The 20,717-nt window shown below is 39.0% G+C and overlaps 1 protein-coding gene across 3 annotated transcripts in view; it reads right to left on the bottom strand.

The window, feature by feature from the left end:
- Positions 1-1,324: 1,324 nt before the first annotated feature.
- Positions 1,325-20,717, bottom strand: part of atad1 (ATPase family AAA domain containing 1) — a 35,242-nt gene continuing 15,849 nt past the window's right edge. For all 3 annotated transcript variants that reach the window (XM_062977479.1, XM_008116297.3, XM_008116298.3), the window contains exons 4-10: positions 18,102-18,222; positions 15,101-15,301; positions 14,378-14,484; positions 11,992-12,081; positions 10,973-11,023; positions 10,372-10,505; positions 1,325-8,091 (exon numbers count right to left, since the gene is read on the bottom strand). In XM_062977479.1, coding sequence (XP_062833549.1) covers positions 7,971-8,091; positions 10,372-10,505; positions 10,973-11,023; positions 11,992-12,081; positions 14,378-14,484; positions 15,101-15,301; positions 18,102-18,222 — 825 coding nt within the window. In that variant the 3' untranslated portion in view covers positions 1,325-7,970. The remainder of the gene's footprint in view (positions 8,092-10,371; positions 10,506-10,972; positions 11,024-11,991; positions 12,082-14,377; positions 14,485-15,100; positions 15,302-18,101; positions 18,223-20,717) is intronic.

Below are 20,717 nucleotides of genomic sequence, written 5' to 3'. Positions count from 1 at the left end.
GCCACAGCTGACCTCCAGCTAGAGCGCTCAAGGGCCAGGGCTTCCCAGTTCTCAGTGTCTATGACACAGTTTTTAAGGTTGGCTTTAAGTCCATCTTTAAATCTCTTTTCCTGTCCACCAACACTCCGTTTTCTATTCTTGAGTTGGGAGTAGAGGAACTGCTTTCAGAGACGGTTATTGGGCATTCGGACAACGTGGCCAGTCCAGTGGAGTTGATGGGCGTAGGAGCATCGCTTCAATGCTGGTGGTCTTTGCTTCTTCCAGCACACTGACATTTGTCCGCCTGTCTTCCCTAGAGATTTGCAGGATTTTTCGGAGGCAACACTGATGGAATCGCTCCAGGAGTTGTGTGTGATGTCTGTAGACCATCCACGTTTCACAGGCATATAGCAGGGATGGGAGGACAATGGCTTTATAAACAAGCACCTTGGTATCTCTACGGATGTCTCGATCATCAAACACTCTGCTTCATTCGGAAAAATGCTGCACTCACAGAGCTCAGGCGGTGTTGTATTTCAGTGTCAATGTTGACTTTTGTGGAGGTGGCTGCCAAGGTAGCGGAAATGGTTGACATTTTTAAATGTTACACCATTAAGCTGTGTTTCTGGACTTGCAGAGGGACTGGCTGGTGCCTGTTGGAAGAGCACTTTGGTTTTCTTGATGTTCAATGAGAGGCCGAGCTTCACATATGCTTCTACAAAGGTGGAGTGGCTTGTAGGTCTTCTTCTGAATGTGCCCAGATGTTTTCATCGGCATATTGGAGTTGTGGTTGTGACCTTGGTTTTGGCCTTCAGTCTGCCGAGATTAAGTAACTTGCCATCTGCAGCTATTAAAGGTTAAATAGCTTGACAACTGCAGTGTGAGTTTGACTTTTGCAGGGGAGGTTTTCAACAAATGGGCCATGTGCATACTATGTGAACATGAGAAGTGAGTAGGATGGAGTAGCATTGGAAACATTTGCTCAAAAAAAAAAAAAAAGAGGATCTTAAGCTAAAGGATTCGAAGCCGTGCACTTCGTCACCAATTTTTCCAAGGACAAAGTGGTGGCTGGGGAAAAGGGTTGTTACAACTTTGCTCCAGGCCCAGAGACATGATGGTTGGATACTGATGGCAATAGATTAATTTACATTGGTGTTAAACCAAATCCAGTAATATTCTCCCCTGGCTATGCACCAGTTCTTATCCAGATATTGCCTGCAGTAATATGCTCGGTGTTTTCCAAACATTTCATGTTGGTGACACACATTTCAGACACACATCATTTCACGCAAACAAGAGATTGAACCCACCCCTTTATAATATGCAGACACATACAAAGGCGATGTTAAGACTTCAGGCCACACATAGCTTTATTTCTTCTCTTCCCATTTACAAATAGCCATTGTGGAGAGAGTACACGTAGCTTTGTGTGATCCACAAAACCAATGAGAAGCTCAGCTGTAGCAACACACAGAAAAAACACAAGCGCAAGTCTTCTGCTACAATTATGTCACATTTATTGCTTTATTATCTATTTAAATGCAGTCAAGACCACTTATTTTTGGATTTCAGAAGGTGCTCCAACAGTTAAATAGCCTTAGTTATGCTCTTTCATTTTATTTCATTTTATCAGGAAGTCAATTTTGGTTTTGAGATATAGCACAAGTGTGCCTAGTGACGCTGTGTTGTTTGCTGCCATATCAAAGTCTCCAATGAGTAAACCTTCAGGTAAGAAAGTCCACTCAGCACAGTGAAAATGTTTAAATTTCAAAATAAGGATCCACAATAACAAATTCCAACCTTAGTATCCTGAAGACCACGTTAGACTTGTTTTCTAGATCTTGTGAGCGTAGCGGATGAACAAGCAAAACACCGCTCAATGATACACACAATGTGACACGAAACAGGAGCATGATACAGAACAGGAGTGGCAAGTGTATTAGAGATGGAAAGAATATTCCAAAAATGGTTAAAGATGATTTTCAAGCATTGGGAAACACTGAAGTAGAGAATCCTGGATCTACAAGAATCCTTGCGGTTCGAAATTTTTTCTCCCACATGGTTTGTCATGGAGGAAAAACACCCAAACAGCCAAGTGTGTTCTATACAAATTTGTACAGAAATAAGAAATGGTGTTTTCTATGTAGAAAATGCTGTTCTGTGCAAATAAATGTTCAAAAACTTCAAGTATTGAACTACATTTGCCATTTGTTAAAATGTGTAAGAAATCTGTTCTCTATGAAGAAAAATGGTTTCTGTGCAAAAAATAAACCCTAAAGGCAATTTTGTGCACACAGACAATGGCAAGGTCTTCAAAACATGAAGTTTCCAGAGACTCTCGTACTATTAAAAAAATGCTTCCCTGAAGAACAAAGAATTGCATCTTTAATGCTCCCTTGATGTGGTTGGAATGCAATTCCCATAATCCCTCATTATTGTCTATGTTGGATAGGACTGATGGGAAATATAGACAAGCATGGAAGAATCCACAACCTCCAGGAGAATATGCATGGCACGCATACTTCTATGACTGACTTTCACTTTTAAGAAGTGTTATATGTATTGAACCTTAGAATGTAACTGTAGCTTCACATGGGGAGGTGGGGAATAGCGGTCTGTGCTACTTTGATTAGGAGTTAGGGCCTAACTTAGTATTTCCAACAACCTAAAACCACTGGTACATTGCCCCCGACCCCCCATATTTATGAGTTTCAATTTTGTGGACTTATGCAGATATAATTAATACATTCTCTCTAGGGATCCCTATGCCCTTCAGTGAAACTGTGGTCAACAGCTGACAGATGTGAACTAGTCATACTGGGGGCCTAGAGATGTGTTCTCTCCACTAAAAATATAATGCTTATTTATTTTCAGGATTTTTTTTTGGTTTTGTAGGGTCTTGTGCCCATAGGTAAAGGTAAAGATTTGCCCCGATATTAAGTCTAGTCGTGTCTGATTCTGGGGGTTGGAGTTCATCTCCATTTTTAAGCCGACGTTGTCCATAGACACCTCAAAGGTCATGTGGCCAGCATGACTACATGGAGTACCGTTACCTTCCCCCCAGACCGGTACCTATTGATCTACTCACATTTGCATGTTTTCAAACTGCTAGGTCATATGCCCATAACTCCTGAAAATGTGGACAGAACACTGCAGACTGAAAAGATCAGAAGAATTATCTCTAGCATAGATGACTGAATCCAAACTACCCTTTTTGTTGTTAAAATAAAGGGGAAGCCAATTTTAATTCCATTTTAAAAATTGTTTTTAAAAACGAAGAGTAGACTATCTATCTATTGAGAAGTTCTTGCAACCCCTGCCCCAAGATGTTCCCAGGGATAGAAAATCTGACACTCCATGTGCTTCCCTTCAACCACTAGTTGCCCACTCTTGGCACTGAATCAAAATGATCATCATCATAATCCCAAATCAGAGGGAAAAACTTACCAGCTGGTCTACAAGTATAAAGCAAGTTCATGCTTATAGCAGCCATTACAATAAAAGTCCAATGCACACAATATTAGTTGTACTCCATAGTACTTCAGCATAGGGGCAAGAAGTGCTGAAGGTTTGGAACTTCTCCCCAACCAGGTAGAGCTTTTCCCAGCCAGCTCACAGATCTTCCACCCTTCTTTAAAGCCCACACATTTTGGGAGTCAGGTCATTATATTTTTCCTTAAAGCATGGTAATATTTGCATTTGAGAATGAGATTTGATAAAATGGACATTTCAGATATGACTGTTTTGCCTTTTGAGCAAGTTGCCAGAAATCATGAACTTTTATCAACACACATCAAGTATCTATCAAGAATATGATTAATGCTTATCATAGTATGAAGGACTGCTCGATTCTATAAGATGAATACTGAAGACCTGGCTATTCAAACAAGCTTTTGAGAATGCTTAGTCCCTAGCTGATCTAGGTATGAATTTGTTATGCAGCCAAGCCTTCATCCCATGGTTACAGCTCTGTACTTACTCCCATTCTCTAGCCCTATTGTTTACAGCCTGGCCATGTTTGCATAAACTATGACTACTGACGGGTAAACGCTGTTTTAGTCTGAATTTTATGCAGTTATTACATGCTTATGTGTTTTTTCAATTGTATTTTATATTGTTTTATTTCATGTCCTGCTTTTAGGCAACTTGAGCCTTGCGTAAGCTGCCCCCGAGTCCCTTCGGGGAGATGGTGGCAGGATACAAGAATAAAATTATGATTATTATTGAAGTTATTATTAATACTGATTACTATTTGTTTGCACTAAAAGAACATGGCCTCCACCTGCATACAGATATATATGAAATATATTGGAAAGGGGGGTGGGGAACAAAACTAAAGGAGCAATTGGCCAAAGAAATATTCCAATTTTTTTTTCAATTATAGAAGTTCATTGGAAACTTTCCAATGGTTCCTGCCTCAAACAGTAAGTCAGGCCTATAAAGCTAGTCAGTAGTGTTGGAAATCAGCGTTGACTAGTAAGACATGTTAGTTTTTTTTTCTTAGTAAAATCTTCATTTCCTTAGAATGTTTTTCTAGTTTTAAAACTGTGCCACAACTAGATCCTCTTCTACTGAGTTTTTGCTAATAGGCAAGTTTGAATTCCATGTTGCTTTTTGTTAGCAAACAGCACAGAATTCAAAGCCGCTTTTGATGGTTATTGGGTCTCCAAAAATTGTATGAAATATTGCATGCAGGCTGATGTAGATGTGGGGCAAAAGCAGAACTCTGACTCGCTGAGTCGCTACAACCTTTGGTCAGTATAGAGCCGTGGTTCTCAACCTGGGGTCCCCAGATGTTTTTGGCCTTCAACTCCCAGAAATCTTAACAGCTGGTAAAATGGATGGGATTTCTGAGAGTTGTAGGCCAAAAACATCTGGGGACTCCAGGTTGAGAACCAATGGGAGAAACATAATTTGAAAACAGTCTTGAAAAAATAACTGGAAAAGGGATGAAAACTTTTACTTGGAGACAAACCAGGCACAATATATCCCACACAAAATTAATGGCTTAACTTCTATTGCTTTTAACCAAGCGGGGTGTATTTTTGTGCTTATGTAGTATTATCAGAAATAGTGAAACTAATGTATTTGGTCACAAGAAGTAATATCCAGTAAATCTGTTCCTACTGAAGAAAATTGGCAAGTGTGCAGAAATGTTTGTAATAGATGTAGAAGGCATAAGCTAGGACTTGCTGCTATGCCAACAATTCCAGCTTAACTGGTACAAAACTCTTCAGTAAATGATGCAAACAAACAGCACCTCTATAAAGTGCCCAGATAATGTTATAGGTTTGCATTCTGTGGTTTAGTTTATTGAAATGAATGAAATAAAATAGAAATGGGAGGATAGACAGGGGGAAAAAGCCATTCATCGTTTCAAAACACAGGCATTCATGGTCATAAGAAATAACATGGGAATGATAAATTTAAGACTATACATACCAAGTGCCTGGCACAATGTACCTATAGATGGCCCTGTCCCAGGATTCATTAGTGCAAAAACTATTTACACGACTGGTTTTCTAGAATTGAATAGCCTTGCTGCTTCCTGCCTGGGGATCCTTTGTTGGGAGGTGTTAGCTGGCCCCAATTGTTTCTTTTCCAGAATTCCCGTTTTTTTTAGTGTTGCTCTTTATTTTCTCACCTGATTTTAGTGGGGTTTTTTTTAATACTGGAAGCCAGATTTTGTTCATTTTCGTGGTTTCCTCCTTTCCGTTGAAATTGTCCATATGCTTGTGGATTTCAATGACTTCTCTATGTAGTCTGACATGGTGGTTATTGGAGTGGTCCAGCATTTCTGTGATCTCAAACAATATGCTGCACCCAGATTGGTTCATCAGGTGCTCTGCTATGGCTGACCTCTCTGGCTGAATTAATCTGCAGTGCCTTTCATGTTCCTTGATTTGTGTTTGGGCAATGCTGCATTTGGTGGTCGCGATGTGGGCCAGCAAACACTTCCCAACAAAGGATGCCCCCAGCCAGGAAGCAGCCAGGCTTTGAAGCTGCAAGGCTATTAAATTCTAATCAAGGTGGCCAATTGCAACATTTACACTTTACTCAAACGGACAAGAGTTCTTTCTCCCACCCTGGACATTTCACAGATATATAAACTCCACTTGCCTAGTTTCCAACAGACCTCACAACCTCTGAGGATGCCTGCCAAAAATGTGGGCGAAACGTCAGGAGATAATGCTTCTGGAACATTGCCAAACAGCCCAGAAAACTCACAGCAACCCAGTGATTATGGTCATGAAAACCTTTGATAACACATTGTGTAGAATATGTTCTTTCCAAGTGATAATATATCTACGACATGGTATTCAAACTATATAACATGAAGAAGACCTTAATGAAAGATTTCTGAGTCTTTTTATTTTTTACACACTCCCCCCCATTTTTCCTGGAAAAAAATGATAATTTTTCCAGACCCCCCCCCCTTTTATCAATTTTTTCGGTTTTTTCTCAGGGCTTTTCATCTCTAATCTGGCCACTTGAAAAAAAGTTCTGACTTAAACAAAACTCTCAAGAACTACCTCTGTAGAAGAAATGTGATATATATATATGTGTGTGTGAATAAAGTATTATACACTGTGGAAATCCATTGTTTTTCTCAGTCCCAAACCAGTTTCCACTTGATAATTGTTTCTTTTCTTTCACGGGGAGGGGAATTCAAGAGTAAACTATCCAGATTCAGTTTATAAAGAACATCCTGTGCTTTATACAATGTGGTTACACCATAAAGTAGCACCTGCAAGAACAGCAAAGTAAAATTATGAACTTAAATGATGCAATGTCAGAATCATCCAGTTACACTGGTATTGTTTTTTTAACATACTTTCCAATGCTTTGTTACTATGCAAAAAAAAAAAAAGCTTTGGTATGTTTTGGACACTTTGTTGTTTTGATTAATGAAGTTGTAACAGGTCCGTATACAAGATTTAAAAAAGCAGGTCAACAAAATTAAATTCAGTTTCAATATTATCCCTGAAAGACATCTCAGTGTTATCACCTCTTCCATTAAGAACATCTGAAAGTTATTAATTCTAGCTATCCACTGAAAGACACTGAAAGAACTGCTCCATTTAGCAAGACTGTGGGGAGAAAAGGAACTAAGCAAAACTTTTTAGAACAATGTACTTACTGCAGTGATTTGTGTTGTGACCAATTACAGCCGCTAGCAAGCACTACAGTAGTAAAAAAAGAAAGAAAAAAAAGCCTTTAACAGGAGCATTCCTGTTGGCTATTTCTAGGAAATAATTCACAATTCAGAAATAGAAAAAATAAATGTTGCCAGTGTTCCACAATGCTTAACCCTGACTGTACAAAAGATGTCTTTAAAAAAGGAAAGAATAACAATTTATAGGATTCATATAAAATCAAAATGTTCACAAAGTGTTTTCTAGCTAAACAAATGGCACCAGTGGATCCCATGAGTTAATGTTGAGAAAAGGAGGTCAGATTGCCCTGCATTCCAAGAAAAAAAAAGATAATTAGCAAAAACAGGTTTTCTGGTTTTGCATTAAGGTAACTACACAAAAATAGATAAGCGTGTGCTGAACCTTTTAATCATCTGATGCACTTTAACCCAGAAAACAAAAAGAAAAAGAAAAAGGCGGCTTTTCATATTCAAGTTATCTACATATTATGTCTGTGTATAAAAACTGCACACTGTCTCATACATATGTACATGGTCCTCCGTAGACCATTATGCCACACTAGAACCCACTGACAGTCGGCTTTTAAGGCCACAACAAGGAAACAAGACATTGCTTTTGTGCTGGACTACATTCTTCCATGTCATGATCGATACCACAGGCCGTATCCAATTTTGCAAGATTACTAGGTTTCAATAATTTAGGTAACAGCATATATAAAAACAATTCCAGAAACACTTATTAAAAGGATATTCCTGCTTCCAATTGATTTCCACTATTTAAGTGGCATAGCCAGTCCTCAAAAGAGGCCATAGGCCACAGCGCCGTTGCTTAACCTTAATCTAAACTGACGTGCATTAGAACATTCTGATTTGTTGCTTCCTTGGACTTCCTCATTTTCTCAATGGCCCGTTGCAGGTCTTTCTGTTTCACTGGACGGATTTCATCATCTTCATTGCTTAAAAAAAAAGAGAGCAGGATAACAGATTTTGCAAAGGTGTGTGTTACGGAGGTAGCATGGTCCTTAATAACAACTGACACTGAGGCATACAACGTAGAATCAGAGACATAGAGTTAGAAGAGACCTCACCGGCCATCTAGTCTAACCCCTTGCTAAGAAGCAGGAAAATCACATTCAAAGTACCCCAGCCTCTGCTTAAAAGCCTCCAAAGGAGACTCCACCACACTCTGGGGCAGAGAGTTCCATTGCTGAACAGCTCTCACAGTGAGGAAGTTCTTCCCAATGTTCAGGTGGAATTTCCTGTTCTATAGTTTAAAGCTATTGTTCCCTGCTAGTCTCCAAGGCAGCAGAAAACAAGCTTGCTCCCTCCTCCCTGGATGGCCTATGAAATCTCTTCCAACTCTATGATTCTATATAAAAGCTGATGTAGTAAGAGGAGTCCTGCACCAAATCCCTGAGTCAGCCACACTGCCCTATTCTCTGAACTCCAAACACACTCCTGGGCTGTTAGGTAAAACAAGGAACATATTTCCTGGTCTGAAGAAAGAATTTCAGAAGATGTCATTCATCATAGAATCTATTTACCCACCCCAGCTTTCAATATGTATGTATGTGTAGTGTGTAAATTTTTATGTACAAGCAGATATACCCGGCGTTGTCCAGGCTCTTTGTGGCTCATTCTTTTCTTCTGACATTTTTCTTGTACTCCTTTTATTTTCTTTCTTTACTTTCCCATCCTTTCTCTTCATACTTTTCTCTTCCCTCCCTTCCTTTCCTTTTCTCTCTCACTTTCTTTCCTTCCTTCCTTTCAATCCACCCATCCTCCCTTTCTTTTCATACAGCTAAGCTCCTTCGCTCCCTTTTTTTCTCAGTGACATCACAGAGGGCCACTTCACGTAGCCACAGCCAATCTACTTCAATCACTTCCTCTCCCTCTGGGGTGTTTTGTTTTGTTTTGTTTAAGCTTCTCAATGATTTTTAAGCTGGATAATGAAGGGTGTGTGTACGAAGTTTGGTCCAGATCCAGATCCATCATGCCATGGTGGAGTCTTTGTGGTACAAACATACAAACCAGCCAACACATGTGCATACTTTTGTGTATGCAAGTTGTTTCTATTAAGAAACACAGGTATTTCAGGAGTTTTGTTGTTGTTATGATGTTTATATCCCACTTTTTCTCTCCACAAGTAGTGGTAAAGATGGGAAGGAAGCCATAAAATAGCACTTGATGAACCAACCTGGACACAGCATATTATTTAAGAACACAGAAATGCTGGACCACTCTAACAGTCACCATGTCAGGCTACACTGAGAAGCCATTAAAATCCACAAGCATGTGGACAATTTCAACAAAAAAGAGGAAACCATGAAAATGAATAAAATCTGGCTTCCAGCATTTAAAAAACTCTAAAATCAGGTCAGTAAATAAAGAACACTCTGAAAATGGGAATTCCAGACATGAATTAATCAGGGCCACCTAACATCTCCCCCAGGCAGTAAGCAGCCAGACTTTGAAGCTGAAAGGCTATTCAATGCTAATCAAGGTGGCCAATTGAAACATTCACACCTGCCTCAACAGACAAGAGTTATTTGTCCCACCCTGAACATTCCAGATATATAAACCCCACGGATGCCTACCATAGATGCAGATGAAACGTCAGGAAAGAATGCTTCTGGAACATGGCCATAAAGCCTGGAAAACTCACAACAACCCTGGGAAGGAAGTCATCATGCTTCCTAATATGCTGAAGAGTAGATACCTGAACCTCTAATTGCTGATCTTTCTCTTCCAACAAAGTCAACCAAACGATACTTGCTGTAGTTATCAATACCCACATACTCCAGCAAGTACACAAACACACCCGATTGTAATAATTTCCTCATTCAGAAGTCGCTCTTATCTTAATTAAATCTAAGTTGCATGTAAGCATAAAAGCTAAGATTTATGGCTCTCTTGTGAAGCACTTCTTTTGATATAATTTTATATGATATTGTTTTATATTCATGTACTGTTTTATATTGCATGTTGCAGCTTGTAGTGGTTTGGAAGCTGCCCTGAATCTCTCAGAAGAGCCAGTCAAATACAATGGTTTTAAAACTCAGTATGTGCTTTAACTTTATCGTATGAAAGTTAACCATGCCACTGAAATCTTCCTTCTTTTCGAAGTGTGAATAACTACATCTCAAGTTGCTCTCTTCAAGAACCCTTTCCCTGTAAAAAAAGCTGCCAAATTGTCCAGTAAGTTCCAAACCCTTCTTTTAGTATTACTGACTTACCTTTCCTCAAATGTAGAATTAACATATTCCCTGACACATAGTAGTGCAGCATCACGACACATTTCTTTTAAGTCACTTCCTGAAAACCCATCTGTGTCTCTAGCAACTTCACGAAGATCCACTTCACTGTCCACCTAACAGCACACAAAGAGCAGCATATGTAATTGCAATTTCACACATTTAAACAAAAACCAACATTCCCAGCTGAGACAGACCAAGGAATTTATCACACTGTTCATTTTGGGGTTTGGCAAAGAACAATAATATGGGTATAATCTTGACTCAAAATTATTTATTATTTATTTACCGCATTTGTAGCCCGCCTTTCTCCACCCGAAAGGGGACTCAAGGTAGCTTACACAGGCACTTGTTCAGTGCCTACAGAGCATATAAGTACCTACAGAATTCATAATTAAATTTCTTTACTTTAAATCAAAGCCATATTGGACAATTAATAAGATAGACTACATACAATAACATGTCCACCCTAATGAGGTGTCTGCTATCATGAATCCCATACTTTTTCAACATCAAAAAAACCCCCACAAAATTGGTTTCAAATTATATTGTATTAGGGAGAGTTATGGCAGAACAGGCTTACATTTTCATTTTTCAAAATCAGTTTCAAGATTGCTTCTCTCTGCTTTGATGCCTTTAAAGGAAAAACAAAACACAACATCATTATTAAACAGAAATGTCACAACAATTTTGCAATGCAAGGCAGGTTTTCTAGTTAGGTCATGTACTGCACTTGGGTGGCATGGAAGTAGGTTGTTGTACAATTCCCGTTCATGACACTGGGTCTTCCAACCACAGACACTGCTGAAGAAATGCAGTCTGAGGGTGAATGCAGTCTACACTTTTAATCAGTGCAATTTGGCACTACTTTAGCTGTCAGGGCTCAATGCTATTTGCAATTTGGTGAGGTACTAGTATTTGTTAGGAAAGAAGGCTTGTGAAACTTCAATTCCCATGATTTCATAAACATTGACCCATGGTCCTATCCTTCTTCTTGCACTGCCAATTTACCTGTCCACTTCTTCAATGCCATCATCCTTTGTTTCCTTCTCTTTGAGAAGAATGAAGACATTAAAAGAGACTTTTGCAGCAGCACAGTCTTTAGCACACTTGGGGGTGGTGAGTGTGAGTGTTAAGACTTTTTGTAGTTTTCCTACTTCCACAGGAATCCTATGTGTCTACCTACTACAAAGGTTTAGCGGCGACTATATTACAGTTGGAGCCACAATTTATAGAGATAATAGTTAAGGGCTTTTAGTTTCAGTGCTGACCCTTTGTAGCTCTTTTGCCCAAGCAGACTAATTTGGTCCTAACATCAGTAAATTTTGTGGTTTTATTTGCTTTGTCTTCCTATGGCTACTGCATACTGCAGATGTAGTTTTATGCTGTTAAAGATTCCACTTTTATTGCTATGTCTGCTATTCTTTTATTTCCTTTACTATTGGTATTATATTTTATTAGTCCATTCTGTTGTGTTTTAGGGGCCCTTTGAGCAGAAAAGTGTCTATAAGTATAAAAAGATAAAATCACTCAAGCTGTAAAACATATAACCTGGGGGACAGATGACATAAAACCCACTGCTGTTAATTCTCAATTGCTTACAGGTTGGTTGATATGAAATCTTGTGGGCATCCTTCTCATAATAGCAGAGTCAAGATCCTGAGGGCGATTAGTAGCTCCCATCACTATCACCTAAGTGTAGTAAAAACAAGGAGAATAAAAAGCTTCAAGATTTGGGATTAATTATACTTTAAAAGAAGTATATGGTTTCAAGTAACATAGCATCACAGGAGAGGAAAATGTTATTTACTATCAACTAGTGATGTAATGTCATGTGGGTTCATTCTAAATTCAGCATCTTTCAAACTACCATTTTCCAAGCCAAGCAAATTCCCCTCCAATTCTACCCAGTATTGAAAATTACACCTTTTCAAATTAATTTATACAAAAGGACATGAATATTTTTTATGCTTGGATTTTGCACCTCAAATGACACTGGTTTAGGCTGCTTCACGGATCATCAGTTATTACAAGACTGCAGCAGCTGTGTAGGCTGTACTTTTTCAATTTTTATCCCTTTCTCTTCCTCTCACACACAAACATGCCACGGATAATCAAATACAGATACTCTCAGTCCAGATAAATGGTAATAAGCAAAACAGTTCTGGGATGCATGTTTCAAAATGGGAAGTGAGAGAAGAGAGAGACTGCCACCTACAGATGACAATAAATATTGCAAAATGATTTTAGAAAAGATAATATAAAAGTATTGCTTCATCATCTCTATGAGCTTGACAAGTTATCTTTTCAAATATGCAAGTTCCAGTTAGACTAATGCAGGGGTGAACTATGAGGGAAAAACATTGGAGGGATTAAGGAAAAGCCTATTAAACGTCAAATTACGTTATGATTTTACAAATTAAGCTCCAAAACATCATGTTTTATAACAAATCGACAGAAAAAGCAGTTCGATATCGTAACATTATGTAGTAATTACTGTATTTACAAATTTAGCATCAAAACATCGCAATGTATTGAAAACATTAACTAGAAAAGCATTGACTACTAAAAGGCAGACTGCGTTAGATAATACAGAACATTGGCTACGCGAAGGTTGGATAAGCGAGGCTCTACTGTACATTTGAGAACATTGTTTTCAAGGGAACATGATAAGAATTCTAGGGGTGAATGTGGAATTCATATTTGGAGATGCAATGCCATCCTTTTGTCTTCTAATAGCTGCAGCCCTGGATGACTGCAACATGCTCTGTGTTGGACTGCCTTTAACGCATGCTCAGCAACCTGATCCAGTTGAAAAGTTAGGTGGTCAAACTGTGATCAGTAATAGGCAATTGGGTGCCATATTCTCCTTAGTGTTTCCAATTCATGATTTTATAGCTGTTTTATTTTAAGTTGTGCTTTTACTTTACTTTTCAAAATATTTGATTTAGTCTTCTGCATAAACTGCCTCACATTCCATCTTTAGGAAAAAGTCACATTAAGTAAATAAGAGTGGAACATGAATCTGCTGACACAACACACCAGTCACCAGTAATGGACTCCCTGACATGAAGTCACATCAACATAGCGACTGCAATTTTAGAGGCCTCCTGTCAATAAAAATATTTCATTTGGGTATAGCTATTTTAACTGAGGTACTACTATTTTATCTGCGGGACTAGTATCTGTCATTTCTTTTATTTATAATCAGTGAAATATTTATCTATAGCAGGCATGGCCAAACTTCGGCCCTCTAGGTGTTTTGAACTTCAACTCACAGAAATCCCAGACAGCTTACCAGCTGCTAGGATTTGTGGGAGTTGAAGACCAAAACACCTGGAGAGCCATTTGTCCATGCCCGTCTATAGGCATCCTCCAGTGCAGCTCAATGATATTCTAAGGTCAAAAGTCCTTTATTTCAATAAGGTTCACTATTATACACACTTTTGTGTATACGGTGACCATATTATAACTTATCATGCATTCTTCTTTATTACTGATCTCTGTCATATTTTGCAATATGCTGTGGTTACGACTTCAAATCATTTCGAAGATTCTGAGATATCAATTTCAACTGCCAGGGATCATTTAAACTCATCCTGAATGAGTTAAGATTGACTAAGCCAAACAAGATAGGATTCATTTGACTACCCCAACACAACAAAGATATTATCCACAGAACATCAAACCCAAACTGGCACTATGCAACCCTACACAGATTTTTGACACCATCTGTTGAAGCCTTGATGTTAGGTGAAAATACAACCTTTAGAAAAAGAGAAAAAATAAAACTCTAGCTGCAGAGAACAGAAGCTCATGAATCTTGTATTTCCCTATTGCTCAGCATTTAAGCTCCCCTGACCTTGCTGTGCTTTAGTTCCGCACTTAATGAAGATTTCTGCTGCAGAAAAGAAACACAAAGTCTGTGCTACATACGTGTCCAATGCCTGTTTTCAAAATCAAATTACTGTGAAAAAGTGTTGCTTACTTGGCAGTTATAGTCAGTATCCAGACCATCCCAGAGACTCATGAACTGGGCCTTCATCATAGCTGTGGCTTCATGGTCAGAACTTGAACGACTTCGCAGAAAGGAATCTGATTTAAAAACAAAACAAAACAATGTAAATGAGTGCTCATGGAAAGCAACAAGAATGGGGACAATGAGAAACTCCCAAAGTTATTGGAATACAACTCCCACCAAACTAGGATAGCATTCTTGTTATCCAATATACTTCCCCCTCCAGGATGTCTCCAATCAGCTCTTGAATACACACATAACATTCAATGTATGATCTTTCTGCCTTTTACGCAATGATTTACTTAATACCAAAACCTCATGTGGCATATTGTCTACAAGCTGAAGAATAAGATTTGTACATCTTAACCACCCAATGTGAAGCATAATAGCACATACAAATAAACCACAGCTGCACTGAAATGAAAACAGAACATCTGCTGAAGGGTTTCATGTTCTTCCCACAGCAAACATAATATTTTAAGTACTATAATTCTATGTACTAGTAAAATGAATTTTTTACTTCCTCAAGGTAACTCATAATACTACCAAAGCATTTAACTACCTAGGTTTTACAGAAACTGGCACGTTTCTTTGCTACTGACACTTATCCTACAGGACCAATGGCAAATGGTTTTAAAACACTTTATCGCTATCTTTTTCAGTGACAATATAGAAAACATGCATTATTTTTACCTATTTCATCAATAAAGATGATGGATGGTTGCAGTTTCATAGCCAGGGAAAAAACAGCAGCTGCTAGCTTCTGCGATTCCCCATACCATTTATCTGTCAGCGTTGAGGGTTGAAGATTAATAAATCGACAACCTGCTTCCTTTGCTGTAGCTTTAGCAATCAAAGTTTTACCACAGCCTGGAGGGCCATAGAGAAGTACTCCTAAAAAAAGATACATTATTAACATTTTATTGCCACTTAGTGCAAGAGACATTGTCTGCACACATCTCAGCATTAATAAGGCTGCTTATTAAGTGCCTTCACATGTTCAACACCTGCACTGCTGCTCCTATATAGTTTGGCTGCTATACAGTTCACCCTCCCTATCTGCAGGTTTAGCTATTGCAGATTTGATTACATTATGTATCAAAATTTGAAAGATTGTCTGTTCCTGGTTTGAAAGTGTTATTTCTGTCTAATTGTGTGGTACTTGTTTTGAAAGTAGTTGTTGTACTCCAGAAACTTCATTTTTGTGGCTGCCACAAACTATGTTGAATTGGTTGAGGTTCTATGAGAAATTAACTGAAAAACTATAGCAAAATGTGCTGTAGGATTTCTGCAAAAACAGTTTTTTTGCAGTTTAGTAAACTTTTTCTATGTTTTTATGATAAAACCAATTAGGAAATGACATTTAAAATTGAGGAACACAAATTATGTAACATAGTGTCATTTGTGCATTTGATTAATATGCACTCTCTAATAATATCTAGAGCCTCCAGTGTAGCCACTGTAAGAGAATTGCCTTGGAGGCACTGGAGTTGCCGAGATATGTTTTCTCAGGTTTAAAAAATCAAAGTATTTGTAGCATTTCCACTTTTCTGGTGGTCCTGTGTCCCAACCCTGGCAAAAAAACAGAGAAAATTTCACTTTCTTAGGAAACAAAATGATCTCAATGGGAGTGAAAGAGAATAATAAAAGCCAAAATGATCAGAGAAACCACTCAGAAGTACTGAAATGGCACAACTCAATATGAAACCTTTCATTTAGATTATTGGTTCTCAACCTGTAGGTCCCCAGATGTTTTGGCCTTCAACTCCCAGAAATCCTAACATATGGTAAACTGTCTGGGATTTCTGGGAGTTATAGGTCAAAACATCTGGGGACCCACAGGTTGAGAACCACTGATTTAGATAGTGCCTCACTTTTTCAAAGTGCATCCAAAGAATCCGTGAGATTCATATTTTTCTTCTCACACTAAAATTTAAGATAACATTTTATGACACCCAATTGAGGACTCCAAGTTATTTTGAGTAATTTGTGTTTCATGCACAAATTAAAAATTATCCAGAAACTCTGACTGGCCAAGAATGTTGCTGACACAGTATCAACCACAGAACACTAATGAACTGGGCCTTTCAACTCGAATTCTAAATTCATTTCACAATAATTAAAATATTGTAGGGCTTGAGATCATGCTTCAATTGCCTCAAACAGTTTGTAGCTCATCTCCAACTCAAATTCTAAATGCATTTCACAATCATTACAATATTGTAGGGCTTGGGATCTGGTTATCTAAAGCATTGCTTCTTAAGTGGTGTGTCCCAACTGTAAATGGGGTTCCCTTTGATTTATGCTGGGGTCACAGAAAATTTGGCAACAGTAACATTTTTCTGAATGTCACCCAACGGCTCTTTTAGGTATTTGTGCAGCATTTACAATGGACCCTGCAGAACACCGCCACATTTCTTAAAAAAGAAAATAAGCCTTTTTAGCAAGCCTTGCAAATGCTGATTTGTTTTCAGTAACCAATTTTATCCCTATTTTACCTATATACCAGCAGTCCCATAAAATTTTCTCAGGCTGAAAGGGGTTGTGAGTGGAAAAAATGTAAGAAGCCCCAATTTAAAGGACAACCTAGTCTCACCCAAAGTTGCCTAAACATTGAGGTAATCTTCAGAGTTCCTCTCTGAGTGCTTTGATGAACTTGACTGCCAAAGTGAAGAAGGGACCTCCCCAGTGGGGGCACTTCGCCCATGAAAGATTCTCTCAGGAGACATACAATATTGGCAGGGCACTGAATCCTGCCTTTTTGATTCCACGTAAGAAGCTTCTTTATCTGCCGAGGCTTTACAGCTTTTGTGTGTGTATGTGTTTTTACTATTTATGCTGATTGTTTTAGACCATTTATTACTACAGGTTGGTCATCCTTTATCTGGAAATCCAAATTACTCCCAAATCCAAAACTGTCCACTTGGTGCTCAAGGATCTCAAATGTCATACTGCTAGCTGCTATGTGGACTAACTATCATGACTAGCTTGTCACAATTTGCAGTAATATGACTATTCCTATGTTGTTAAATGTTTTGTTTCTGCTCAAAATTGGAGGGTGTGATATCATGGACTTTGGGGTGTAAATTCTTGTTTAATTTACTATAGAGTATGACCCCTGTATCCATGGAGATGGTCCTGGACTTTGCACAAATACATGAAACTGCAGATAATAGCAGTGGTCAAGTGGTTGAACTACTGAAAAGAGCATGTAGTTTGTATAGGAGGCCAGAAGTAGATAACAATAAATGAAACTTTGGATAACTTCATTGATAAAGGGGCTGGGGAGCATGCCATTTATATTAGAACAACATTTATTTTATAGTAAGATACAGGGCCCTCAAGATGAGATAAGAATGGAATATTGATTGGGAATGTCTGAGATCTGAATAGGTTTGGTGGATGCCAGATGGGATGAGTGACCCCACTCTTGTGGTAACCTGAGAATTGTGAAAGTCTTTGTGACTACAGATTTAGGCAGAACCTCACTCGGGTGCAAACATGGTGGGTTAAGTAGTAGCCGCTTTGAGTCTCCTTGTGGAGAGACAAAGTAGGGTATAAATAAATAAATATAGTAATAATAATAACCTCCCATAAATGGTTAAACATGATTTTTCCTGGCTTTAATTTCTTTTGATGTAAACTAATAGAACCTACTTAGAATAACAACCAATGAAGATTTTTCTGTACTTACCTTTAGGAGGTTGTAGGAGCCTGGAATTCTGAAACAGATGCTTTTTTCTGATCGGCAAAATGACAGTGTCCTTCAAGTCTGTAATAACCTCATCTAGACCTGCAATATCACTCCAGGTTACCTGAGGCACAAATAAAGTATTAGGAAAGTTACCATGAGAATTAAAGGGATTTGTCCAAAGATTATTTGTCCTAGAACATGATGCACCCAAACTTGGCTATCAGATCATAGAATCACAGAATAGTAAAGTTGGTAGAGACCTCATGGGCCATCCAGTCCAACCCCCTGCCAAGAAGCAGGAAATCGCATTCAAAGCACCCCCGACAGATGGCCATCCAGCCTCTGCTTAAAAGCCTCCAAAGAAGGAGCCTCCACCACACTCTAGGGCAGAGTTCCACTGCCGAACAGCTCTCACAGTGAGGAAGTTCTTCCTGATATTCAGGTGGAATCTCCTTTCCTGTAGTTTGAAGCCATTGTTCCGCGTCCTAGTCTGCAGGGCAGCAGAAAATAAGTTTGCTCCCTCCTCCCTATGACTTCCCTTCACGTATTTGTACATGGCTATCATGTCTCCTCTCAGCCTTCTCTTCTGCAGGCTAAACACGCCTAGTTCTTTAAGTCGCTCCTCATAGGGCTTGTTCTCCAGACCCTTAATCGTTTTAGTTGCCCTCCTCTGGACGCTTTCCAGCTTGTCAACATCTCCCTTCAATTGTGGTGCCCAGAATTGGACACAGTATTCCAGGTGTGGTCTGACCAAGGCAGAATAGAGGGGTAGCATGACTTCCCTGGATCTAGATGCTATACCCCTATTTATGCAGGCCAGAATCCCGTTGGTTTTTTTTAGCAGCCGCATCACATTGTAGGCTCATATTTAACTTGTTGTCCACGAGGACTCCAAGATTTTTTCACACGTACTGCTGTCTAGCCAGGCATCCCCCATTCTGTATCTTTGCATTTCATTTTTTTCTGCTGAAGTGAAGTATCTTGCATTTGTCCTTGTTGAACTTCATTTTGTTAGTTTCGGCCCATCTCTCTAGTCTGTTAAGATTGTTTTCAATTCTGCTCCTGTCTTCTGGAGTGTTAGCTATCCCTCCCAGTTTTGTGTCATCTGCAAACTTGATGATCGTGCCTTCTAACCCTTCATCTAAGTTGTTAATAAAGATATTGAACAGAACAGGGCCCAGGGCGGAACCCTGTGGCACTCCACACATCACTTCTTTCCAAGATGAAGATGATGCATTGGTGAGCACCCTTTGGGTTCGTTCGCTTAGCCAATTACAGATCCACCTAACCATAGTTTTGTCTAGCCCACATTTTACTAGTTGGTTAGCCAGAAGGTCGTGGGGGACTTTGTCAAAGGCCTTACTGAAATCCAGGTAGGCTACATCCACAGCGTTCCCTGGATCAACCCAAGTTGTAACTCTATCGAAAAAAGAGATCAGATTAGTCTGGCATGACGTGTTTTAGGTAAATCCGTGTTGGCTATTAGCAATGACTGCATTTGTTTCTAGATGTTCGCAGATCACTTCCTTAATGATATTTTCCAGGATCTTGCCTGGTATCGATGTGAGGCTGACCGGACGGTAATTGTTTGGGTAGTTCTTTTTTCCCTTCTTGAAGATAGGGATCACATTCGCCTTCCTCCAATCTGCTGGGACTTCTCCTGTTCTCCAAGAACTCTCGAAGATAATTGCCAGTGGTTCTGACATTTACTTTGTCACTCTGTCACCTACGCGACTGTTGAGAGGATTAGCCTATGTGGACTGGTGAGACATGTAAATTGGAGCTTATCTTCGGGTCAGCTTATACTCGAGTATATAGGTAATCAGAGTTGGACACTCTTATCTTATTAAAATCTTATTATCTTAAATTACAGTTTTATGTAAATATTCAAAAACATTTAACCTACTGATGTCTCAATTAATGTAATTTTATTGGTATCTATTTTTATTTTTGAAATTTACCAGTAGCTGCTGCATTTCCCACCCTCATCTTATACTTGAGTCAGTAAGCTTTCCCAGTTTTTTGTGGTAAAATTAGGTGCCTCGGCTTATATTTGGGTCACCTTATACTCGAGTATATACAGTAACAGTCTAGTTTGGCTGGAATGTTGACCCAGAGCTTATTTATTTATTCATTTCCCTCATTTCTATTCCGCCCTTCTCAACCGAAGGGACTCAGGGAGGCTCACAGTCTGGCAAAAATTCAATGCCAATATACAATACAAAAAGATAAAACATAAGCAATTTAAACAATTGGATGATTTAACAAAAGACAATAAATACATATAAAACAATAGAATACAAAATACTTGCACCATTCGTCCGCAAAACCTTGTACATGAGTCGAAGCCAACAGAATTCACTCATCAAACGCTTGCTCGCAAAGCCAAGTCTTCACTTTTTTCCTAAAATTCAGAAGGGATGGAGCCTGCTGGTACCTTTGGAAGTCTGACTTGGCCATGGTGGTTCACACCCTGGTTACATCCCATTTGGATTACTGCAACGCGCTCTACGTAGAGCAGGGCGTGGACCACCGTGGTCAGTAATGGCTTCTTCAACAGCGGTTTGATCACAGCCAATTTGAGGCTCGCTGGAAAAATGCCTTCCCGAAGGGAGG

The sequence above is a fragment of the Anolis carolinensis genome, chromosome 3 (genome assembly GCF_035594765.1).
Source record: "Anolis carolinensis isolate JA03-04 chromosome 3, rAnoCar3.1.pri, whole genome shotgun sequence".
In the NCBI taxonomy this organism is placed as follows: Eukaryota; Metazoa; Chordata; class Lepidosauria; order Squamata; family Dactyloidae; genus Anolis; species Anolis carolinensis.
Note: the sequence above shows the minus strand (reverse complement) of the source record. Positions and strands in the feature narration are given on the sequence as shown.